This window comes from Camelus dromedarius, chromosome 12, assembly GCF_036321535.1.
Source record: "Camelus dromedarius isolate mCamDro1 chromosome 12, mCamDro1.pat, whole genome shotgun sequence".
Taxonomy (NCBI): Eukaryota; Metazoa; Chordata; class Mammalia; order Artiodactyla; family Camelidae; genus Camelus; species Camelus dromedarius.
The window spans coordinates 63,844,774-63,866,291 of NC_087447.1; the positions used below are offsets into that span (position 1 = coordinate 63,844,774).

Below are 21,518 nucleotides of genomic sequence, written 5' to 3' on the forward strand. Positions count from 1 at the left end.
CCTGTTAAATACCATTTGTTGGCTTTAAGCCCCATTAAAGATACTTGAGAATCTTGAATCTATCATCCAAAATACTACCTATTCCTCTATATTTTGTGTTATCTTGACACCTAATACACACATTTGCTGTGTCTTCATCTAACTGAGAAAGCCAAGGAAAGACAAAATAGTGAAAAAACAGCACACGAGACCCCCTCCCCCACCGCAGGCTGCCACAGAACTATTAATCAAAAGTCATTAAATAAAGTTGTCTAAACAGCTATGAATCCAGCCAATATTTCTGCATGTTGTCCAAGAAACTATAAGGAGATTGTCTTATATGCCTTGAAGGAATCCAACACCTTCAGCATCCCCCTAATCTACCACTATGTAATCCAATCAAAAAAATGAAAGAAGTCAGTTTGCCATGACTTGCTCTTTTTGAACTCATGTTCTTGCCTTACAGAAGAAACATCTAGAAAGGAAGCTACCTTGTGGACATGATGATGATTTGTTTTCAGATATGATCTTGAAGCAGTCGCAGGCAATAGCGGAATAGGAATAATGAAAGGGAGCTCAGGATAGAAGTTAGCACCAGTATACCCACAGGTAAGTGATTAACAGGAAGAAGAGGGGGGAAAAAAAAGAAAGATGAAGTTGAGACAGATAAAAGAACAATATCAGAATCAGGACAGAGACGTTTTCTGGAAAAGGGGGTGGTCAATTACGTCACGTACTTGAGAGATCAAGAAGAAATGAAATCTGAGGAAGTGCTGCTGGGGCAGTATGATATACAGCAATGATTCTCAACTAGGTGTGATTTTTAACCCCTACTCCCATCCCAGAAACATTTGGCCATGTCTGGAGACATTTTTGATTATCATAACTAGGCAGGGTAGGCACTACAGGTTTCTAGTCGGTAGAGGCCAGGGATGTTGCTTGGAAAGTAAGACACATGGGTCTTTAAAGTGAGGTAACAGGAGAGTCAAGCCCATATTTGATTCTTCCTGGAATCCAAAGGAAGAGCAGAAAGCTCATGTTAAATCTAGGGCTGAACACAGAGGTCTGCAGACGCAAACCTTGTGTTGAGTCTGGCTTCAGCTATAAAGGCACGAGCCAGAGGATTATGAGAGTGTAAGTAACAAAAGGAGCCAGGAATGAATAAGGCCTCCATATGCAATGAACCATCTTTTTTTTTTTTTTATTGAATTATAGTCAGTTTACAATGTTTGAACAATCTTCAATATTAGTATTTCATGCATGGACCCATTTGGTTCAACATTATTATCCTTAAAAATATTACTGGGTACATACATTTATGGATTTCTAATCATGTGACCTATTATTTAAAAAAGAGAGAAAAACCAAAAAAAAAATCCTAGAAGCCATCAGTCTACATAATCAGTCAAGTTCTCTGCAGTTTCAATGTTCTACGGTTTTTCTTCTTTTACTTACTTTGCAGACCAAAGAAATGGCAATCATAATATAGGAAACATAATATAGAACAAAACTACAAAACGTTTTTTCTTACCTCTGAATAATTCTTAGTAGCTACATTTCGGGATGGCTGCTGTCTTGTAGATTTAAAGGCTGTAATGAAAAAGATGGAACATCCATTATGTTATTCTTAAAATAACGTAGAAAAATTTGCACATTTCTTTAGCTGAAGATTTCCTAACTCCTATCTGCAAAAACCCCTGATAACTAATTATAAGACTACTTACATTTTTTAAAATCTGAAGGGAGATGGAATTAGATGTCTAACTGCCAGTCTCAAATGATTTCCTGATTTATTCAAATAAAGTAATAAGCAGTGTTCATAAATACACCTACACTAAAAACATTTTAAAGAAAAATATCTGAAGGATAAAATCTGATCACCTAATGGTCTGAACTCCAAATATATTGAAAGTAACCCTGCTAATACCTTCCTTCTCTTACATCTGGCAATACCTTTCCCTATGGCTCTGTTAGGAGTCACACAGTTCTAGTAAGTGCTTTCTTATTCTCTACTTTGTTAGAAATATTCAGCACCTAAGAAATACCCTAGAAAACAGAGTATCTTTTTTTCCATAATTTTCCTGTGAATCCTTACTTTTTCAGCTTTCTAAACTTGGCTTAGAAACATGAAGTTCCGTTAATTTTTTTTTCCAGGTCTAAAATAAACTCTTTTAACTGCATATTTTTCATCTCAGGTCATCTGTGGGGTGAGAAACCACCTCCTTACTCGCAGTCCAAGCTGCATGAAGTTCAATTAATATTTATTTTTCCTGAGACCAAAACTGCGATATTATTATTTTATAATAAGAAGTGTATTTTTGTCTTCATCCACATTTCTGGCACAGAGCTCCTAAAACCCTAATTTCCTAAAGCAATTAAGAAGCCATAAAAAGTGCCTTTTGTTATGTTAATGAGTTGACTTTTGGATCACACCTAAAGAAGGGGGCTAGTTACCAGGGCAACCACCATAAACAGAGGGTTCTAACTTTCAGTCCCACCCTCTGATTTCTGGGGAGGGGAGAGCAGCTGTGAATTGAATCAATCAACAACGGCCATTGATTTAATCAATCAGGCCGGTGTACTGGGGCCTCCATTAAAAAAAAAAAAAAAAACTTAAAAGGGGATTTGGAGCATTTCCAGGTGACAAACCAGGATGCTTCCACATGCCAACATGCCCAGACACCAAACTGCATGAGGACAGAAGTGTCTTTGTTCTGGACCTCATTCTACTATGTCTTCATTTGGTTATCGATTCACATCCTTTAACATCCTCTGTAATAAACCAGTAATCCAGTGAGCAAACTAGTTTCCTGAGTTCTGTGAGCCACCATAGAAAATTGACTCCAAGGAGGGAGTTATGGGAACCTCTGATTTATAGCCAGTTGGTCAGAAGTACGGATCCTGTGACTGGCATCTGATGTGGAGTGGGGTAGCCTTGTGGAACTGAGTCTTTATCTGCAATCTGATGCTATCTCTGGGTACGTAGTGTCAGAATTGAGTTGACTTGTAGGACACCCAGCAGGTGTCTGAGAACTGCTTGGTGATGTGAAGAAATCTTCCCTACCCTCTCCCCAACGCACACTTTAGAATTAAGCGCAGAATATTAAAAACCTAGAATAAGTTTTAAACAGCCAATGAGAGGTTTAATTTTCTCCTAAGCCTTACCAGTTTCCTAATATTAAAAAAATGTCACCCCCAATCAACAACAGGGCAAGAGGAGACAAAGGACAGAGGACTCGGAAAAAGTCAGATGCTCAAAGAATCCCACAAAGCGCCAAATTCTCCTAGTCAGAAAACTCAGGAATCTTTCCACCAAGCCTACATTTATGATTTACTCATCTATTTCAGGTTCTATCCTCAACCTTGTGATGCCTACCTGAGAGGAGAAAGGAAAGGCAGAAGCAGAGTTCTCATCCACCTCAGTCAGTTACCAGCCTCACATCCTACTCTGCTCAGAAGGCTGGACAGGGCGACAGAACGAGAAAGCCCGTGATTGTGACTCTCAAAAAATACTTCTGCTCAACTGTTACTCACTACTTGACTCCTCAAACTGTCAGCTCCCTGAAAAAACAAGAGCCTTTCTTTCTTTTTATCCCCAACAAACATTTGTGAGATAAATTACTGTGATCAGAAAAAGAAGCACCAAGTTCTGTGAAGAAGGCAATACCATAGAGGGTTAAGAGCTCCTGTTTTAGAATTAGACTCATGTGGACTCACTAACTGGGTGACTTTGGCCAAGTTCCTCGGCTTCTTGAGGTCTCAGTTTTCCCAGCTATTAAATAATGTTAATAATACTTTGTGTCAAAAATTGTTGAAAGGATAGAAAGAGGTAGTTAATGCAAATTGTTCTGGTAAGCGCCTGGATGTAGTTAGCGATGTCACGACGTCACTTGTAGTAGTGGATGAAGTGGCACTGGGGGAGCCACGGCAAATTAAATGCAAAGACAGAGGGTGTTATTCACTTAGTCACTATCCCCTGCAGACAAACGTCAATGGAAAAATCTGGGCTGTCAACTCTTATTCACCACCGCTGCTGGCTGTAAGTGTAATATCTACCCTTTCCCAATAAAACTCCAGGACAGTAACAAATCTCTACACTCCTTGAAGCTTGTTATAATAGAATTGAACCTTTATTTATCCTTCATTCCTCCATTTATAATATAAATGTAGAAACTATAGTTTTAAAGCTGCTTTTGTCCCAAAGTTCTAGTAACTATAGTCAGTAGCCCCTGGTTATTTTTGTCAGAGACTGTTCCAAAAAGTCAGTTTCATTTTTCAAAAAGCCCAATGTTGGAGGTAATCAGTTAGACTGTAAAACCATTAGAACAAATCAACTATGTAAAAGGCAAATGTAGACTAATTTATAAAACATCCATTTTCCTAAGTTTATTATAAACACCGCCAATGATACTAACAGCAGCAGTCATTTACTGGATTCGTACTCAGTGCTATCATGTGTATGCATAGTTCATTTAATACTTCTAACCACTCTGGGAAGTCAGTTCTACACTGCCAATTTTGCAGCTAGGGGATCTGAAGCTTACAGAATAGTAACAGTTTACACTTTCTGGACATTTAACATGTACAGATAGTGTGCCAGGTATTTCACATGAATTTGCTCATTAAACCTCAAGCTAACCCAATGAGGTAAATGTCACCATCACCCCATCTTACAGACAAGGAGACTGAAGCTTAGAGATAGAAAGTTTAACTCATCTGCTGGTGGGTACACAGCTAGCTGGTCAAGGAGTTGGAATTCAACCCAAGGTCTTTCTGATTTTAGACTCTGCTTTTAACATTTATACTGTGCAATTTCTACATAATTTTTATTCGGTTATTCTCAAGTACTTAAGGAGCATCTACTACGTGCCAGGCATTGTGGATACAATGATACAGTCTCTGCTCTCACCGTGTTCACAGTGCAAAGGCTCAGAGTCAGCAGGTGAGGAGCTGGTGGACCACACCAGGTCTGACTCCAGAGCCCGGGATCCTAACCACAACCACCTGCTGCAAAAAGCACCATGATAATATTTTTTTCCTTATACATAATTCAGGAAATCTTAAGTTTCATATTAATTTGGTTTACTTACATAGCCTCTTTTTACAAATGATTATTCTTACTTGAAAAAATGATCAGTCATGCCAATTTGTGAACGTTTTAAAGCACTGTAACTGGTCTCTTGTCTTCTCTACAAATAGGAGCTTTATTCCACATAATCAACGGGTAACAGAGCAGGAGTCATTACAGAATGTCTGTGAACCACTGGCAGAGTGGTTCTGAAAGAAACTGAAGTTGGAAACTGAAAAAGAAAAAGAGCTCACAAAAACCCCTATGAGTCATAGGATTCTAGACACAAAGGAGGCAACAAATAAAGACAAAACCTTTATATCTGTTCATTGTAGGCTAGGTTATTTATACAAACACTTCTGCTGAAAACAGTCCAAACTGCTATATCAAACCTTAGGGGGAAAAAAAAGAGAAAAAACAATTCTTGTGACACTGAAGAGCTGATCACACAGTAAAGAATTAACAGGCCAACATTGAAGAAAAGCTGGGACACAGAGAGGCAAGCAGAGCCCTTTTCCCTGAGGACGCCTGCTGAACGGGGCAAATGTTAACAGTGGTTTTGTGGTTTTGATAGTTCTGAAGGGAGAGGGAAGGAGCGCCCACAGCCCGAGGCCTGCCCAAAGTGGGGAGTCTAGTGCATCTGATCCCCGCCCTAAGCTAGGACCCTAACAGTTAAGGAGAGCAGCAGACGTAAACAGGACTTTACAAGTACATGTCACCTGGCTGGCCCTCAAGACATTTAAAGGTAGTGCCCCTAGAAGCCTGGAGAAACAACTATGAATCTTCTCCGGAGGATGACATCTTCATCCAAGATCTCAAATTATTCTTACTAATAAGGTTATGGGGACAACAGATAACAAAACACGCAAGGGAACAGGTCACCATAAATGAGAACCAACAGAAATCAGAAACAGACAATAACAGAAAGAGGCCAATGACATTCTGACGCTGGGTTATTAGGCACAGAGCACAAAACAAATATCCTTACCATGCACACAAAAAAATTAAAGACGGGTTTAAAAATAACTGCAGGATATTTACAAGTATTCAAAATGACAGCATATGTAAGAACCAAAAAAGAATTTCTAAACCACCCGCCCCCTCCCCCTAAAAAAGAAACAATGGAAATTAAACATTCAGCGGACAGTTTTAGGAAGAGATGAATGAATTGGAAGACTGATCAGAAATAATCACTCAGAATGCAGCACAGAAAGCAAAACAACAGAAAATACAAGAGAGGACAGAGCGAAAAGGTCAAACATTTATTTAACTGAAGACTTGGAAGGGAAGAGAGAAAAATAGCATAGAGGTAACATGTAAAGGACAACAGCTAAGGAGTTCTAGAAATGATAAAGATATCAATTCATGAGGCCCAATAAGTCCTAAGCAGGATAAAAGAATTGCACATCGAGATTCATCGCAATGAAACTGCAGAACACCAAAGCCGGCCCCAGCTGGAGGAAAAACAGACTTTTTAAAAAAAAAAAAAAAAGGCAACAAGCTTAACTAATAGCTGATTTCTTAACAACAATGGAAACCTGAAGACTCAGTCTGAGTGATTAATTCTGCACACTGGTGTCAAGGAAAGTTCACATAAAACAATAAAGCCATAATGAAGAAAGGCAGCTTGGGCTAAGGTAAAGGCAGCTAACTTACAACATCCATGCCTCTGTGTTGTATGCTAACCAAGTTTTGGTGGTTTAACATAAAAGTGTTCATATTTTATTCATTCTCCCTTTCTAACTCTGTTTTCTCTTTTTTTATATAACAAATAACATTTCACGAATGCCTACTCTGGGCCAGGCTTTTTGCTTTTAATCTTCAGAATAATCCAACATGGCTGGGATTATTTTCCCAACATACACGTAAACAAACCAGGAGAGTGAGTGACTTGTTCAAAGTCACAAAGCGTTTACGTGTTGAACTCAGCCCAGTTCCTTTACTGTGCTGCCTTTTTTCTCTTCTCTCCTTTTGTTTTTATCTCAGACCTGCCAAGAATGCCACAGCATCCTTGCTCTAAATGGCAACAGAGACGATGTATTTCTGAAGTCAACAGTAAGGATCTCAGCTGGCCCTACTCAAGTACTGAAGAATCCTTGAATGAAAATAAGGCAAGAGAACTTCTGATAAGAAGGTTCTTTAAGAGACATTTAACGGATCTGATGTTTTTATCCTTTCTCCAGTATCATGTCTTCCAATAAATGTTGAGAACTTCCTTTGATGGAGTCACAACTCACTTCCTTCTGAGGCAGCTTACTCCATCTTTACGTTAATTGATAGGTTATTCTGTATAATGCAAAGACTCATCTACTGAGAACCAGTAGCTACGTCACTAAGTTTACCCTGCTCTGGCAACTAGCATCATGCTTAGCTACTTGTTCTGGAGGCCAGAGAATGTGGGATCAATCCAAGCTCTAGAATTTACTAGTTTTAAGATCCTAGGTGAGTTGCCTCTTTTTAAAGCCTCAGCTCTCTCTTCCGTAAAACAGAGAAAATGTAAGTACCCATCCCACTGAGCTGTTGAGAGGCGTGCAGTAATTACTTTATAAGTATCAGCCATTATTAGTACTACTAGTGGTTTTATTAACCTAGGGCAAATTGCTTAGCTCAATTCCCTTGTCTATAGAAGAGGGAGTAGGTGAGATTATTCTTAAGTCTTCCAGGTCCATTTTATTGGATAATAACTTAAATCTGTGTGCAATTAGCTTTTCCCAACTATCCTCATTGGGCCAGTAGTTCTTAACACGAAGCCCATGGATGAGTGTCATGGAGGTCTCTGAACCCTTTGAAATGGGAATACAATTGCATATGGATACTTATTTAAAGACAGGAGACATAGCTTTCAGAATCCATAACTCAAAATAGATTTAAAACCACTGCCTTTGGAATTATATAAATCAAATCTTTTCAGTCTTCGACATGATAGAACTTAATTTATGTAAAGACTTGAATTTTTCCCAGATTAGATATCCCAAGTTCCTTCTACCAAATTTTTTATATTATACAGTTTCTCTTCTGAATGATCATAAAATGTTGATATCCTTCATGAAATATGGTTCCAAAGATGAGCACAGTATTCTTGGCGTGATACAGCCCATCACTACAGAGGGAGAATTTCCTTGATGTAGAGAAGCACTACTTCTAATACTGTTTAAGACACCATTAGATTCAGAGAGTCAGACTGACCTGCACAACCTCACTGACCTAAGTCTTTCTTACTTAGTTGCTGCTAATGTCACCTGCTTCTCAGAACTCTTCCTGCACAGCTGTCCTTTCGGACATAAATGCAGTTTATATTTCCCCTTGATAAATTTCATCTTGTAAGATTTCATCCACCTCTCCAATCTGTCAAAAATTAACCTCAAATAAGATAACATAAATAAAATACAAACAGATACACTCTGAATGGTAGGGAGAAAAAAAATCACCACCTATTTTTAGATATATTTTCATAAATCTGACTTACAACTTCAGCTGATCTCATAAACCACAATATTAAAAAGTTTATTAAATTTTTACATTAAAGTATTATTAAAATAGTGTATACAAATAGGTTCCCTTAGTTTGAGGCTAATTTTTAGACCACAATACATACACAAAACCAATTCAAAGAATCCTACCCATAATTTCCCGAACCGGAGCTCACACAGCTCCTCTATACTGACAGCAGAGATGGACAAAGGCAGGATGAGGAAAGCAAGTTAACAGTACATTAAGAAGCAGTTCCTTCTCTCTTAATCATTGTTGATGCACTGGCCAACTGCCTTTTCTGTGTCTTGGTGATCCCTCTATAAAAGGGAAATAATCAAATCTGTCTAAAATAAGAAATTATAAAAATTAACTCTTAAATCCCACCCTCTTCAATAACCCCCCTGAATGGCAAAGATCTTTCAAACTAGCATAATTTATCCTATGATTCTAACAGCCCCTTTGACTCCCCAGTGGCAGCAACAGAGACCAATCAGGTTTACTCCTGGGATTTCCTAGGTCTTCGGTGTCGGACTTTATAAGTAACTGGTAGATGATCACTTGCAGTCTATACTCACCATCTATAATAGACATGTTTCTAGACGTTGACACAGTGGCCTTTGAACTTCTGCTTTGAGTAGAAATCTCCAGACCAGTGCCTGCTGTTAGAATAATGAGCAGTCAATATATAATCCCATCAGTAGCTAGTTATTTTTTTCCCCTAAACACCACCAAAATGAAACCTAAATAAAGTTATATCACAACATAGATTATGTGTAAAATGCCAAAGATATCTAAGAAGAAACATCTAGAGTCTGACCAATCAATTTTTAGAGATTATACTTAGGCCACATTTGGTTCATGTTGTTCCAATTAAGATTTAAGGAAAATTTTTTTTTTTAACATTTTTTATTGATTTATAATCATTTTACAATGTTGTGTCAAATTCCAGTGTTCAGCACAATTTTTCAGTTATTCATGGACATATACACACTCATTATCACATTTTTTTCTCTGTGAGTTATCATAACATTTTGTGTATATTTCCCTGTGCTATACAGTGTAGTCTATTCTACAATTTTGAAATCCCAGTCTATCCCTTCCCACCCTCCACCCCCCTGGTAACCACAAGTCTGTATTCTCTGTCTGTGAGTCTATTTCTGTCCTTTATTTATGCTTTGTTTTTGTTTGTCTGTTTGTTTTTGTTTTTGGTTTTTGGATTCCACATATGAGCGATCTCATATGGTATTTTTCTTTCTCTTTCTGGCTTACTTCACTTAGAATGACATTCTCCAGGAGCATCCATGTTGCTGCAAATGGCATTATGTTGTCAGTTTTTATGGCTGAGTAGTATTCCATTGTATAAACATACCACCTCTTCTTTATCCAGTCACCTGTTGATGGACATTTAGGCTGTTTCCATGTTTTGGCTATTGTAAATAGTGCTGCTATGAACATTGGGGTGCAGGTGTCATCCTGAAGTAGATTTCTTAAGGAAAAATTTTTAATTGTAAGCATAATGAAAATAATCAGCACTAGAAGGTAGGGATGTCCTTCCTTGGAGATTTGTAACTAAAATACTATTCATTTTCCCAGTTTAAAATTCCTACAGATAAATATTTAGTATAAGTAATGTTTAAATATTCCTAGAGACAGATTTTTTATAAAGCACCAGGAAGTCACTGGATGATTACCTTCTGTTATTTGGACTATTCAATGACAATCGTGTCACATTAAACACAACGATGGTAATTAATGTTAATGATTGCTTTAAGAAATCAAATTGTTTGGGAGCAATTTTCTTTTTAAACAAATTTTATGAAGCCACTTTCTAAGAATGTGGGCATTTGTATCTTACGACACTAACAAAAATAATAATTTTTATGATCTGGAGTTTTCTTCCTGCTGTCAGTGGGCATTAGCTAGCCATTTTCCTTAACAGTTTATGCTTGCTTCACTATTCCTTTGTATGTGTGAGAGTAAATGAGACATTAAATGTACCCCAAAAGTCTCTATAAGAAACACGGTGAAATTCTTGAAAAAAAATGCATGTAAGAGCAATTAAAACTCTATGTGCATGTGGCCATTCAAAATTTATTTAAGTAAAATGTACATGTCAGAACTACGTTAAAGACTGTCTTTATGCATTATAAAAATAAATTTTTAAAGGACTGTGTACCTCAACTCTGACAGCAGGAACACAATTCTGAATTTCCCACACAACTGGCAAGCATGGATGTGTGCAAAAGACTGTACTCAGTGCTAACCTCTTCCTCTCTGAGGCCCTCCTCTCGATGTTGAACTCTGCCCTCTTCCTCCTCTCCGGCCTCTTCCGCGGCCTCTTCCTTTGTTGGCTGCTGCTGTGATGCTGTCATCAGAGTCATCGGCCATCTGTTCTGCCAAATCTATACTCTTAAGGTCCTCAGCACTAAAGGCAGAGGCAGCATCCTCTGCCTGAGATCTGAGGGCCCTGGCCCGCATCATGGCCTGAGAGGGACGACAAGAGGAAATTACACATTACTGACAATGCAGCATCCTGAAAGCCATTGATCCGATCACTCAGATGAGCACTTCCTATTGTCAAACTGGCTATTATTTGCACTAATCACGCTATAAAAATGTAAAACGGTCTATGCAGATGAAAAAAAAAAGAAAGAAAAAAATTGTACAACAGGAGAAGCTCTCTCCCTCATCAATCAAATTCAATGCCTATGATTTGTCAGATGAGTTTACCTGGAAAAATGAGACCTTTTGAAAAGGGACACCTAGAAAGATAAAATTTCACAGAATCAAAAGTTTCAGAACTGGGGTAAGAATATTGGTAACTGCCCCTAATTTAGCACCATCACTCGTAAGCGACTGCCATCATTTGAGCTACTCTGTACAATGGGCTCTTAGTCAATGACAAGAAAAAAACTTAGAAAAAATTGCTATTACCTCTGGGTGATAAAATTTTAGGGTGCTTTTGTTTTCTTCACTATTCTTGAATATTACATATTTGCTATAATATATGTTTTCTAAAATATTACTATTTTATAATCAGAAAAACATAAGCAATAATCTCTCACAAATATACGGTAAAAAGAATTAAATAGAGCAAAGGAACCGAAAGCCTGGAAAAGAATAAAAACTTCAGGACCAAGACTTTAACAAATTTTAATTTAGTAAGAAACTGTCGAAAAGACAAGTTCGAGACTTAATGAAGTATCCTAACTTTGAAATGAACACAGACTTTTCTGATTAAAAACAGAGTAAGAGCAATGCTGCCCTGATCCTGTCCTTTAAACCAATCAAAATGTAACAAGGAGAACAAAAGTAAAACACAATACATTTTCAATAACATTAGAAAATAGCTCTACCACCCAAACATAAAACCAAACAAGAGTTACAGTAAATATTTGGCGAGGCTAAGGAAGAAAGTAGAGAAGAGTTTCAGACAGCATAGAGAGCTCCGAAACTGGTGTATCTAACCCAAGAGACCACGACAAAAGTCTCTCTTCTTGGCAGGACAAGTTCTGGGTTTAAGAATAGCAAGTGGCTAGAGTATTTCTAAGTGCTCTGTGATGGCAGGAAATAAGGAGAGACAGGGCTAAGTGAGGAGATGAGAACAAAGCAGGCAGGGCAGAAGCAGGAGTGAAGGGGGTGGTGGGAGGTGGGGGGTAATCCAGCTTCACGATGATGAACTTAGCTGCAGTGAAATAACTGAAAATTCTGACTCTCCTGACACACACGTTCCCAGATGAGGCTGACGATGAACCACTCAGCTGTCTGGTTTCAACTCTCGTATTTTATTATGCGGGTGGGGTAATTAATTAATTAATTATTTTAATGAAGGTACTGAAAATTGAGCCCAAGACCTCATGCATGTTCAGCATGAGCTCTACCCTCCCCACCTCAAATCTCATACTTTAAATGAGTGTTCTTTTCATAGCACATTTAGTCCCACATTGTTCACAATTTTGTGCTTTCAATTGATTTTACTTTTAAAATGGTCTCCAGTGTAGTGCTGAGGTGCTGTCTAGTGGTTCTAAGTGCGGGAAGGCTGTGTCGTGCCTTATGGAGAAAATGCATGTTGTCAGACAAGTCTCAATCAGGCATGACTTACACAGCTGTTGGCCACAAGTTCAATGTTAATGAATCAACAATGTACAGTGAATAAAGTGTCTTTAAAGAGAAACATACATGAGAAAGGTTATGTACTGATTAGTTAAGAAGAAAGTTATAACTGGTGGCTGGCAGGAACCTCTTCCTATTTTTCCCCGAGGAGCAGTAATTCAGTATTCACTGATTCAGCATTTGCAGTGACTTTGTAAGACTTAACTACCATGAATAACAAGGCCCAGCTGTACAATTAAAAAATATATATTTTAATTGAAGTATAGTTGATTTACAATGTTGTGTTAGTTTCAGGTGCACAGCAAAGTGATTTAATTATATATATTTATATATATATATAAAATATATGTGTGTGTATATATATATATATATTCTTTTTCAGATTCTTTTCCATTATGGGTTAACAAGATATTGAATACAGTTCCTTGTGCTATACAGTAGGACTTTATTGTTTATCTATTTTATATATAGTAGTGTGTATCTGTTAATCTCAAATTCCTAATTTATCCCTCCCCCCACCCCTTTCCCCTTTGGTAACCAAAGTTTATTTTCTATATCTGTAAGTCTATTTCTGTTTTGTAAGTAAGTTCACGTCATTTTTTAGATTCTACATTTAAGTGATATATGATATTTGTCTTTGTTTGACTTACTTCACTTAATGTGATAATCTCTGGGTCCATCCATATTGCTGCAAATGGCATTATTTCATTCTTTTTTATGGCTGAGTAGTATTCCATTGTGTATATATAACACCACTTCTTTATCCAGTCACCTGTTGTTGGACATTTAGGTTGCTTCCATGTCTTCACTACCGTAAATAGGGCTGCTATGAACACTGGGGTGTGTGTATCTTTTTGAGTTAGAGTTTTCTCCAGATATATGCCCAGGAGTGGGGTTGCTGGATCATATGGTAAGTCTATTTTTAGTTTTGTAAGGAACCTCCATACTGTTTTCCATAGTGGCTGCAACAGTATAAGAGGGATCCTTTTTTGCCACACCCTTTCCAGCATTTATAATTTGTATGCTTTTTAATGATGGTCAGTCTCATTGGCGTAAGGTGATACCTCATTGTAGAAAAAATATACATATTTAAAAGAAAAAAGGAGGCCTAAATTACATAATTAATAAGACAGATCTAATTGATACATGTTAAACTCTATACTCTAAAAATAAGTAATATACTTCTTTTCAAGACTCCATGAAGTGATATATAATGGGATGCTAAGAAAAATATCAATCAATTCTAAACAGTAAAAAGAATATCATACTTTCTAATCACAATGTAATAAAATTAGAAATTAATAAATCCTGACTCCAAACTGCAACACAAAATAAAAATTGTAGACTATCTAAAAGATGATAATAAAAATACTGTGTATCAGAACATATGACACAATTAAAGAAATGAACTGTTAAATTAAAGAAATGAGAATGGAGGGAAAAGTAGATCGAAGGAAAATTAAAAGAATTATGACAAAACACTCAGCTCAATACTAAGTAATTTGGAAAATAAATGACCTAAACTGAACCAAGAAAAGATAGTCTCAACAGACTAATTAACAAAGTAAATTTTGAGAAAATTGTTAAAAGAACTAAGTTCCCTAAAAGGACCACAATCAGAACGTTTCACAGGTAAATTACACCAAATTTCAAAGAACAGATTGCACAGCTATTTCAATAGTACCAGAGCATAAGGAAAGACAGCTTCCATTTTTTTTAATAAAGCCAGCATAATATGTTACTGAAAACTGACAAAGAACTGCATACATAAAAGGAAAATTACAGCATCTTACTTATGAATATCAAAGCAAACAGAAGGAATCCAGGAGCACATGGAAAGACCAGTACAACCATTACCAGGGGGGTTCACAAAGTGATACCAAGGACAGGTCAATAATGGATATGTAATAACATAATTCGCCATATTAATAGAACACAGGCAGAAAAACCCCACATGCTTATCTTCACAGATGCCAAAAGACTCTTAATTCATTGCCCATTCTTGGTAAAACAAACAAACAAAAACCCCTCAAGAACAACTGGATACTCCTTTTACATGACAAAACCCTAACTATGCTACACAAACACACACACAGTGTGTACACATTTTCACCGGAGCGCTCTTAGAAATCAGAGAAAAGACCAATGCCCTAGATAAAAAAAAAAAATTCTATGCAAAGAACATGACCAAGTGTTTCATAAAAATATAACTTGTAAACATAAAAATTGCTCAGACTCACTAGTTATAAAAGTAGTATGAATTAAAAACAACAGAAAGAAATAATTTCTTACCACTTAGACTTGTAAAGATCACAAGATACAGAAATACATTATGATGGCAAGGATGCGGGGAAATAAGCACTCCTAAAACCATCAGTTGGGCTGTAACTTCGTATAACACATTTGGAGTGATTCGGTAGAATTTAGCCAAATTTAAAACACATATGCCTTTGTGTGATTATTATTTCTCAGAATGAATTACTGTCATTGCCAAATTTTGTACTTTCCCTTTGTCTAAATACTGTGTCTTTGTTTTAGCATCTCAAACATTAAACTCAAATAGTATTTTAACTCTGCCTTTCTGTGCAACGGACTTTGGAATTCACTGCTATCTTTTTTTTTTTAATTGAAGTTTGGTTGATTAACAACGTTGTATTAGGTCCTGGTATACAGCATAGTGATTCAATTGTATGTATCTATTCTTTTTCATACTCTTTTGCATTATAGGTTATTACAAGATACTGAATATAGTTCCTTGTGCTGTACAGTAGGTCCTTGTTGTTTATCTATTTTATATAAAGTAGTTTGTATCTGCTAATCCCAAACTCCTAATTTACCCCCCACCCTTTTCCCTTTGGTAACCATAAGTTTGTTTTCTATGTCTGTGAGTCTCTTTCTGTTTTACAAATAAGTTCATTTGAACTACATTACTTCTAAGAATTTATCTCATGAGTGTAGGCTTAGAGCCAATGGCAAGACAATGTTTCCATATACACTTTTTGAGATTTTAAAATATACTACCCTAGTATTATACTTTTTCTTAATTGTGGTAAAATATACATAACATAAAAATGAATGACTGTAACCATTTTAAGCGTACATTTCAGTGGTATTAAGTACATTCACCCTGTTGTACAATGACTGCCATCATCCATCTCCACAACTTTTTCATGATCCCAAACTGAAAGTCCATACCCGTTAAACAACAACTCTTCATTTCCTGACCCCCTCAACCCCCTGGTAATCACTGTTCTACTTTCTGTCTGTATGAATTTGACTACTCCAGGCACCTCATATAAGTGGAATCATACAGTAGTTGTCCTTTTGTGTCTGGCTTACTTCTCTTAATATAATGTTTTCAAGGTTTATCCATGCTATAGTATGTTAACAGGATTTCTTTCCTTTTAAGGCTAACCAATATTCCACTGGATGTACATACCACATTCTGTTTATCCATTCATCTTTTGATAGACTTTGGACTGCTACTACCTGTTGGCTATTGTAAATAATGTTATGAACATTGGTGTACAAATATCTATTCAAGCCCCTAATTTCAGTTCTTTTTGGTAAATACATAGAAGTGGAATTTCTAGATCATATGGCAATTCTATGTGTTTTTTTTAAGGAACCATCATACTGTTTTCCACAGTAGCTTTCATATTCTCACCAGCAATGCACAAGCGTTCCCTTTTCTCCATATACTTGCTAATACTCATTACTTTCTAATTTGGGGATAATAGCCATCCAAAGGGGGTGGTACCTCATGGTTTTGATTAGGATTTCCTAATGATTAGTGATGTTGAGAATCTTTTCATGTGCTTTTTGTATACTTGCATATCTTCTTTAGAGAAATATCTATTCAAGCCTTTTGTCCATTTCTAAATTGGGTTGTTTTGTTGTTGAATTTTAGGAGCTTTTTACATATTATTAATCTCTTATCAGATATATGATGCGCAAATATTTTCTCCCATTATTTGCTGCCATTATTTGTTGCCTTTTCACTCTATTAATAGCACTTGATATTACAGTTTAAAACAGGGTATCAACCCTGCCTCAAATTCAGATAGAACATAAGAAAGAAATCAGAGGCCAGATAACTATGATCAGACTAAAATCAGACTAAGAATAGTTTTCACATTTTTAAAGGACATTTAAAAAATATTTACTATTCAGCCTTTTACTTAAATATGACTTATACTTAAAGAAAATACTTGAGAATTTTTCTATGTGAACAAAAGACACTAAAACATGTTTTTCTCTAACAGAAGGACTAATGTTTTTGTTTGTCTGTTTAAATAATTTAAGTATGATACTGGGATTCCTATTCTGAGCTAAATAATTCTGCAAAGCTGTGAATTATAGCTTGAAAAAGTTTCCAACTCCATTAGTCAAGTTCTAAATAGTATGCTGAGAATGAAAAAAGTTATAATACTCCATGGCATGCTGAAAAATTACCTAAGATCTGATTACCTGCTACAGTCTTAAAATATAGCTGAAAATCTAAATTCCAAAGTTCTCTTCTGAAAAACTCCCATATGAAATTTGTCATATCCTCTCCTAACCATCCTTGAATGAAATGTTCACTCTTACTCTTTAAAAGATTAATGAGAAACTGAGATTAGTGATTTCAAACACAGGGATCCACTATAAAGAAATATTTCTGTAATCTGTGAGACTGAAAGGGTTAATCAAGTTGAAGTCAAATAATCCAAGAACCATGAATCACTTCCTCCTAGTATTCACTCTTTAAAGGCACTGTATATAAAATGAATACAAATGTAATAAATGTGGTAGGAGATTACTAATCTATCGCTTGCTTCCTCCTCTTGTGTTTCCAAAAATCATCACGTAAAAAAATCAAAAAAGCAGTTGATTCTATGCTTATTATGAATAGTGATTTTCACATGCTACATGATTTTTGAAGTCGTAAATTTTTAGCCATTATTGGCCTTGTATTAATGTTATTATAATATAAAGTTCTGATAGGATGAAGTATGGTTGAAAAGTCCAGACTTGGAGGTAGAAATAGGTTTAAAATTCAGCCCCACCAAGTGACCTTAAGTCTGGTCTCAGTCTCCTCATTTGTAAGATGGAAACTGAGATTAGTGTATGTAATACACATAGCAAAAATCTAATAACTACCATTTCCCTTTTCCCCTTGAAAACAGAAATGAATAAACTCAAATAGATAATCACTTCTGTTTTTCCCAATACATTTATTTAGGAGAATAACTTTGCTATTGGGAATGCTGAGTGTGAAATTTAATGGATGGTGGGAGCTTTTAGTTCTGTCATCAGTTACTGAAGGCTGTTCATGAAAAGCATGAGGTGGGAAAAAATACTGTAGCCAATACTGGCACCATTGCTGGTAACGTTACTTTATGTTGCAAAGTTTCCTGCCTTACTTAGGGAGACAGTGCAAGTGCTACAAGGCACAGCCAGCTGTGAAACTCACAGCTGGACATTTAGAAGATTATCCTAGCACATTCTGTTTAGAGAAAGGTTGCCACCGGAGTTACTACACTGTTCATATTCCTACATATTCTAATAAAGTGGGACACAATCTGGGGTGGGAGGTGGGGAGAGGAGTCCTAAGACGTCAAACTCTGATAAGACAGAGAAAAGAACAAAACCTCAATACCAAAAATGTCCGTCTCCTACTATTCTCTAGGATTCCAGGTAAATGGCATGACTGCGCCAGTTAAAAATCCTAAACAGCAAGTATGGTATGTCAGATGATGAAGCAAATCAGATTTAGACTTGGAAGTTTCATTAAAAAAAAAAAAAGCCTTAGAGTCTGTCTCAGTCTCTAAGGATGGTACAAAAGGATTATTTGACAACTGATTTTCTTCCTCTATCAGAATCCAAGAACTGCTTGACATTAAAGGCTGTGGTATTGACTAGTAGTCATCAGTAGATCAACTACTAAACAGGATTCCTTCGGAAGAATTCAGGGGGTAAACAGTAGATTGAGAGTCTCCATCTCCATAACCAGGGGCTTTTCCTTTTCTTCTTAGTGTCTCAGGCCTTGATTTTTGCCTAAGGAATACACTTAAAACAAGGCAAAAAATATTCTTTAAAAAGGCGAGGAGAAGACTCCTCTGAACTCACTTTTTATTATAGCAGAGAATATAGTGGGCTTGTAAAAGTTAATTTGAAGGATGTGTCAAATGCTTAACTCTTTACGATTCACCTGTCAGCTACAGTTCAGAAATATTTACGGAGCGGAAGTGAATTCATAGGACAATTGTACTAATTCAGTGAGGGCGAAATTTTAGGTCATAAGGTTTAACATTTTCTTTCTACATATATGTCTCCCCTACTAAACTGGGAATCTCTGGTGGACACAGACCATACCTTTCTCATATTTATATTCCTAATAAAAAGCAGAATGGCTACTTGTAACAGATACTACAAAAAAGGCTGTAGGAAAGCAATCAAGATGAAAACTCAAAAGTAAATAATTGATAAAATAATTTTAAAATACTAGACAGCAATCATAAAACACCTAAGATAATTAGAAAACAGGAAAACATATTTCAATTGTGAATTCACCCAGTACCAGATAGAGGCCCCAGGTTTAAGTTAACGGTTGCCAACCTCAAGTTTCTAATCTGCAAAGAAACGGAGGAGACAGCAATGAGGGCAACTAGGTTAAGTTCAACAATTTGGAAAGGCCAGTGGACACCGTGCATTTACCTATGGTAACACTGCTAACCAGAACACTAAGTTTCTTCCTTTTTGCACAAAATAACAACAGCTCGGCGGGGTAAGATTTTATCTTATATTGGTAAGATGCTCTGATGGCAACTGGGTGTCAGTGTGATTAATAAGAGCTCTTTTTGTGTAGGCTACTACCCCCCGCACCCCCACAAACACACATGCACAAAAAATTAACTAAGTTTTAGACAAGAGCAAAAGGGAAAAAAAAAGAAAACACTGGCACACAGAGTATTTGCAGGCTGAGCTGGAAAAAAGTCAAAGGCAGCCGTCCCCAGTCAACCTCTGCTCAGTCCTGCCTCCCAGACCAAGGTTCCCGTAGACTCACCACTCTAAACAAACTTACTAGTTATTCTGATTTAACAAACTGACATACAAGCAAAGGAATTTACAGAAAAATTACCTCTCGAACTTCATCGTCTTCTTCATTAGTGTTCTTTTGTCTGCTTTCTCTGAAACGACGTACCTGGATTATAAATCACAAGCATGTTATAAACATGTCTGTCATATAAATAATAAGGTTGATTTAACAGATACTTTCCACTACAACATAAAACTTGGAAATTCAAGTATAGTCGTAACATTACACTGTGCACCAGAAATTGACACAACATGGTAAACTGACCATACTTCAATTTTAAAAAATGGGGGAAAAAATATAGTCTTGTTTCACAAGAGTAAAGAAATCATATTTTCCCAGTGACTTACATTAAAAGTTCAGAAATGTACTCTACCAAAAATTGGCCCGAAGCAAAATTATATTACCTGCTGCCAAAATGTTCCATGTCACTGAAAAACAGTCTGTTGGACTGCAGAGGAAAAAAATTATAATGTCCTATGGGTGTTTTACTTTAGTAAAATAGTTAAAAACAAAAACCCTCTCTTAAGAGGTTTGAACTATTTATCCCAATGCTCAAATCATTCTTGGGCACCTGGCTGCAAGTCATCCAGGAGGCTCTCTGACAAGGTATCTGAAATGGGTGGGCCCCTGAAGATCTATTTGGTCAATACTCAACCACCAAATGTTTGCTGTTTGCCAGCTTGGTCCTGGGACCATGAAGGGATAAAGAGCTTCTTTGTTTTTTGGCTCCTACTCGCAAAGCTCTTATAATACAGTTATGCCGCTAGAGATAAGTTCTGTTTATTTCATAATTTATTCAGCACATATTTACTGAGCCAAGCCACTACCTGCCAGGCACTACTGTAGGAACTGAGAATACAATAATAAATAGAATTGTCAAAAATTCTGCCCTCATGGAGCTTACAATCAGTGTGTGTATGTGAGCATGTGTGTGTGCGTGCATGTATGCATAAGGGAAGGCAGTCAATAAACAAAATAAGAAGTTATGCTGTATTTTAGAAGGTGTGCAGGATCAAGCTGATTTATAGCTATACAGGGGAAGCTCTGTCCTTATCTCCGAGGAGCCTCTGGCATTCTCAGGGCCACATCATTTACTGATGGTTTTTCCACCTGGATGGCTGCTTTGCCGCATGGCTGGATTACGTGACCAGAGGGGCCTCAAAGACTCCCTGGGAACTTCTGCACAGATCTTGGTTGGTGTTCATTCCCGGGTTCAGTGTGTAAATAAGGACATGAGGAACGCAGGCCTGCTATCTCCCAGATCCCTACTGCCTGCCTACACTCCTTCTCTTGCTGTACCGTATCGGTTGCCTTTAAATAAAAACCTTAAGTGAGTATGCTCAGTGGAGTCTTATGAGTCCTTTCAAGTATGCAAACCTGTGAAATCTTTGCAAAAGGTGACAAGTGCTCGTTGAAAAATAATGCAGGAAGAGGGACAGGGAGTTGCTGAGGAGAGGCTACATCCGAATGAAAGGCCTCACTGAGAAGGTGATAAGCGAGCCAAAATTTTAAAAGGTAGGGAATGAACCTTGTAAATAACTGGGGGAAATCACTCCAACTAAAGGGAGGAATATATGCAAAGGCACTGGGGCAGAAGCATGCCTGGTATGTTCAAGAAATAGCAAGGAGGTCACTGTGGCTGGAGCAGATACGAAGGTAAAGAAGCAGCAGAAAACCAGATTGTGTAAGGCCTTAGAAGCAACCGTAAGAGTTTTTTTTAGGCAGGAGTTACTTCATCTGAAATATGTTAAGATCACCAACAGCTGAGCTAAGGATAGACTAGAGGGTGAAGGAAAAACATGGGTA

General features: G+C 37.0%; 1 protein-coding gene across 3 annotated transcripts in view; it reads right to left on the minus strand.

Annotated features, from left to right (window-relative positions):
• The window catches only part of MRE11 (MRE11 homolog, double strand break repair nuclease), a 67,568-nt gene that overhangs the window by 13,204 nt on the left and 32,846 nt on the right, over nucleotides 1-21,518 (minus strand). For 2 of the 3 annotated variants that reach the window (XM_010988899.3, XM_064492827.1), the window contains exons 14-17: nucleotides 19,755-19,817; nucleotides 10,783-11,002; nucleotides 9,094-9,177; nucleotides 1,511-1,569 (exon numbers count right to left, since the gene is read on the minus strand). In XM_010988899.3, the coding sequence (XP_010987201.2) occupies nucleotides 1,511-1,569; nucleotides 9,094-9,177; nucleotides 10,783-11,002; nucleotides 19,755-19,817 (426 nt within the window). Of the gene's footprint in view, nucleotides 1-1,510; nucleotides 1,570-9,093; nucleotides 9,178-9,219; nucleotides 10,005-10,782; nucleotides 11,003-19,754; nucleotides 19,818-21,518 lie in introns of those variants that run through there. The other variant, XM_064492828.1, reaches the window with a different exon arrangement.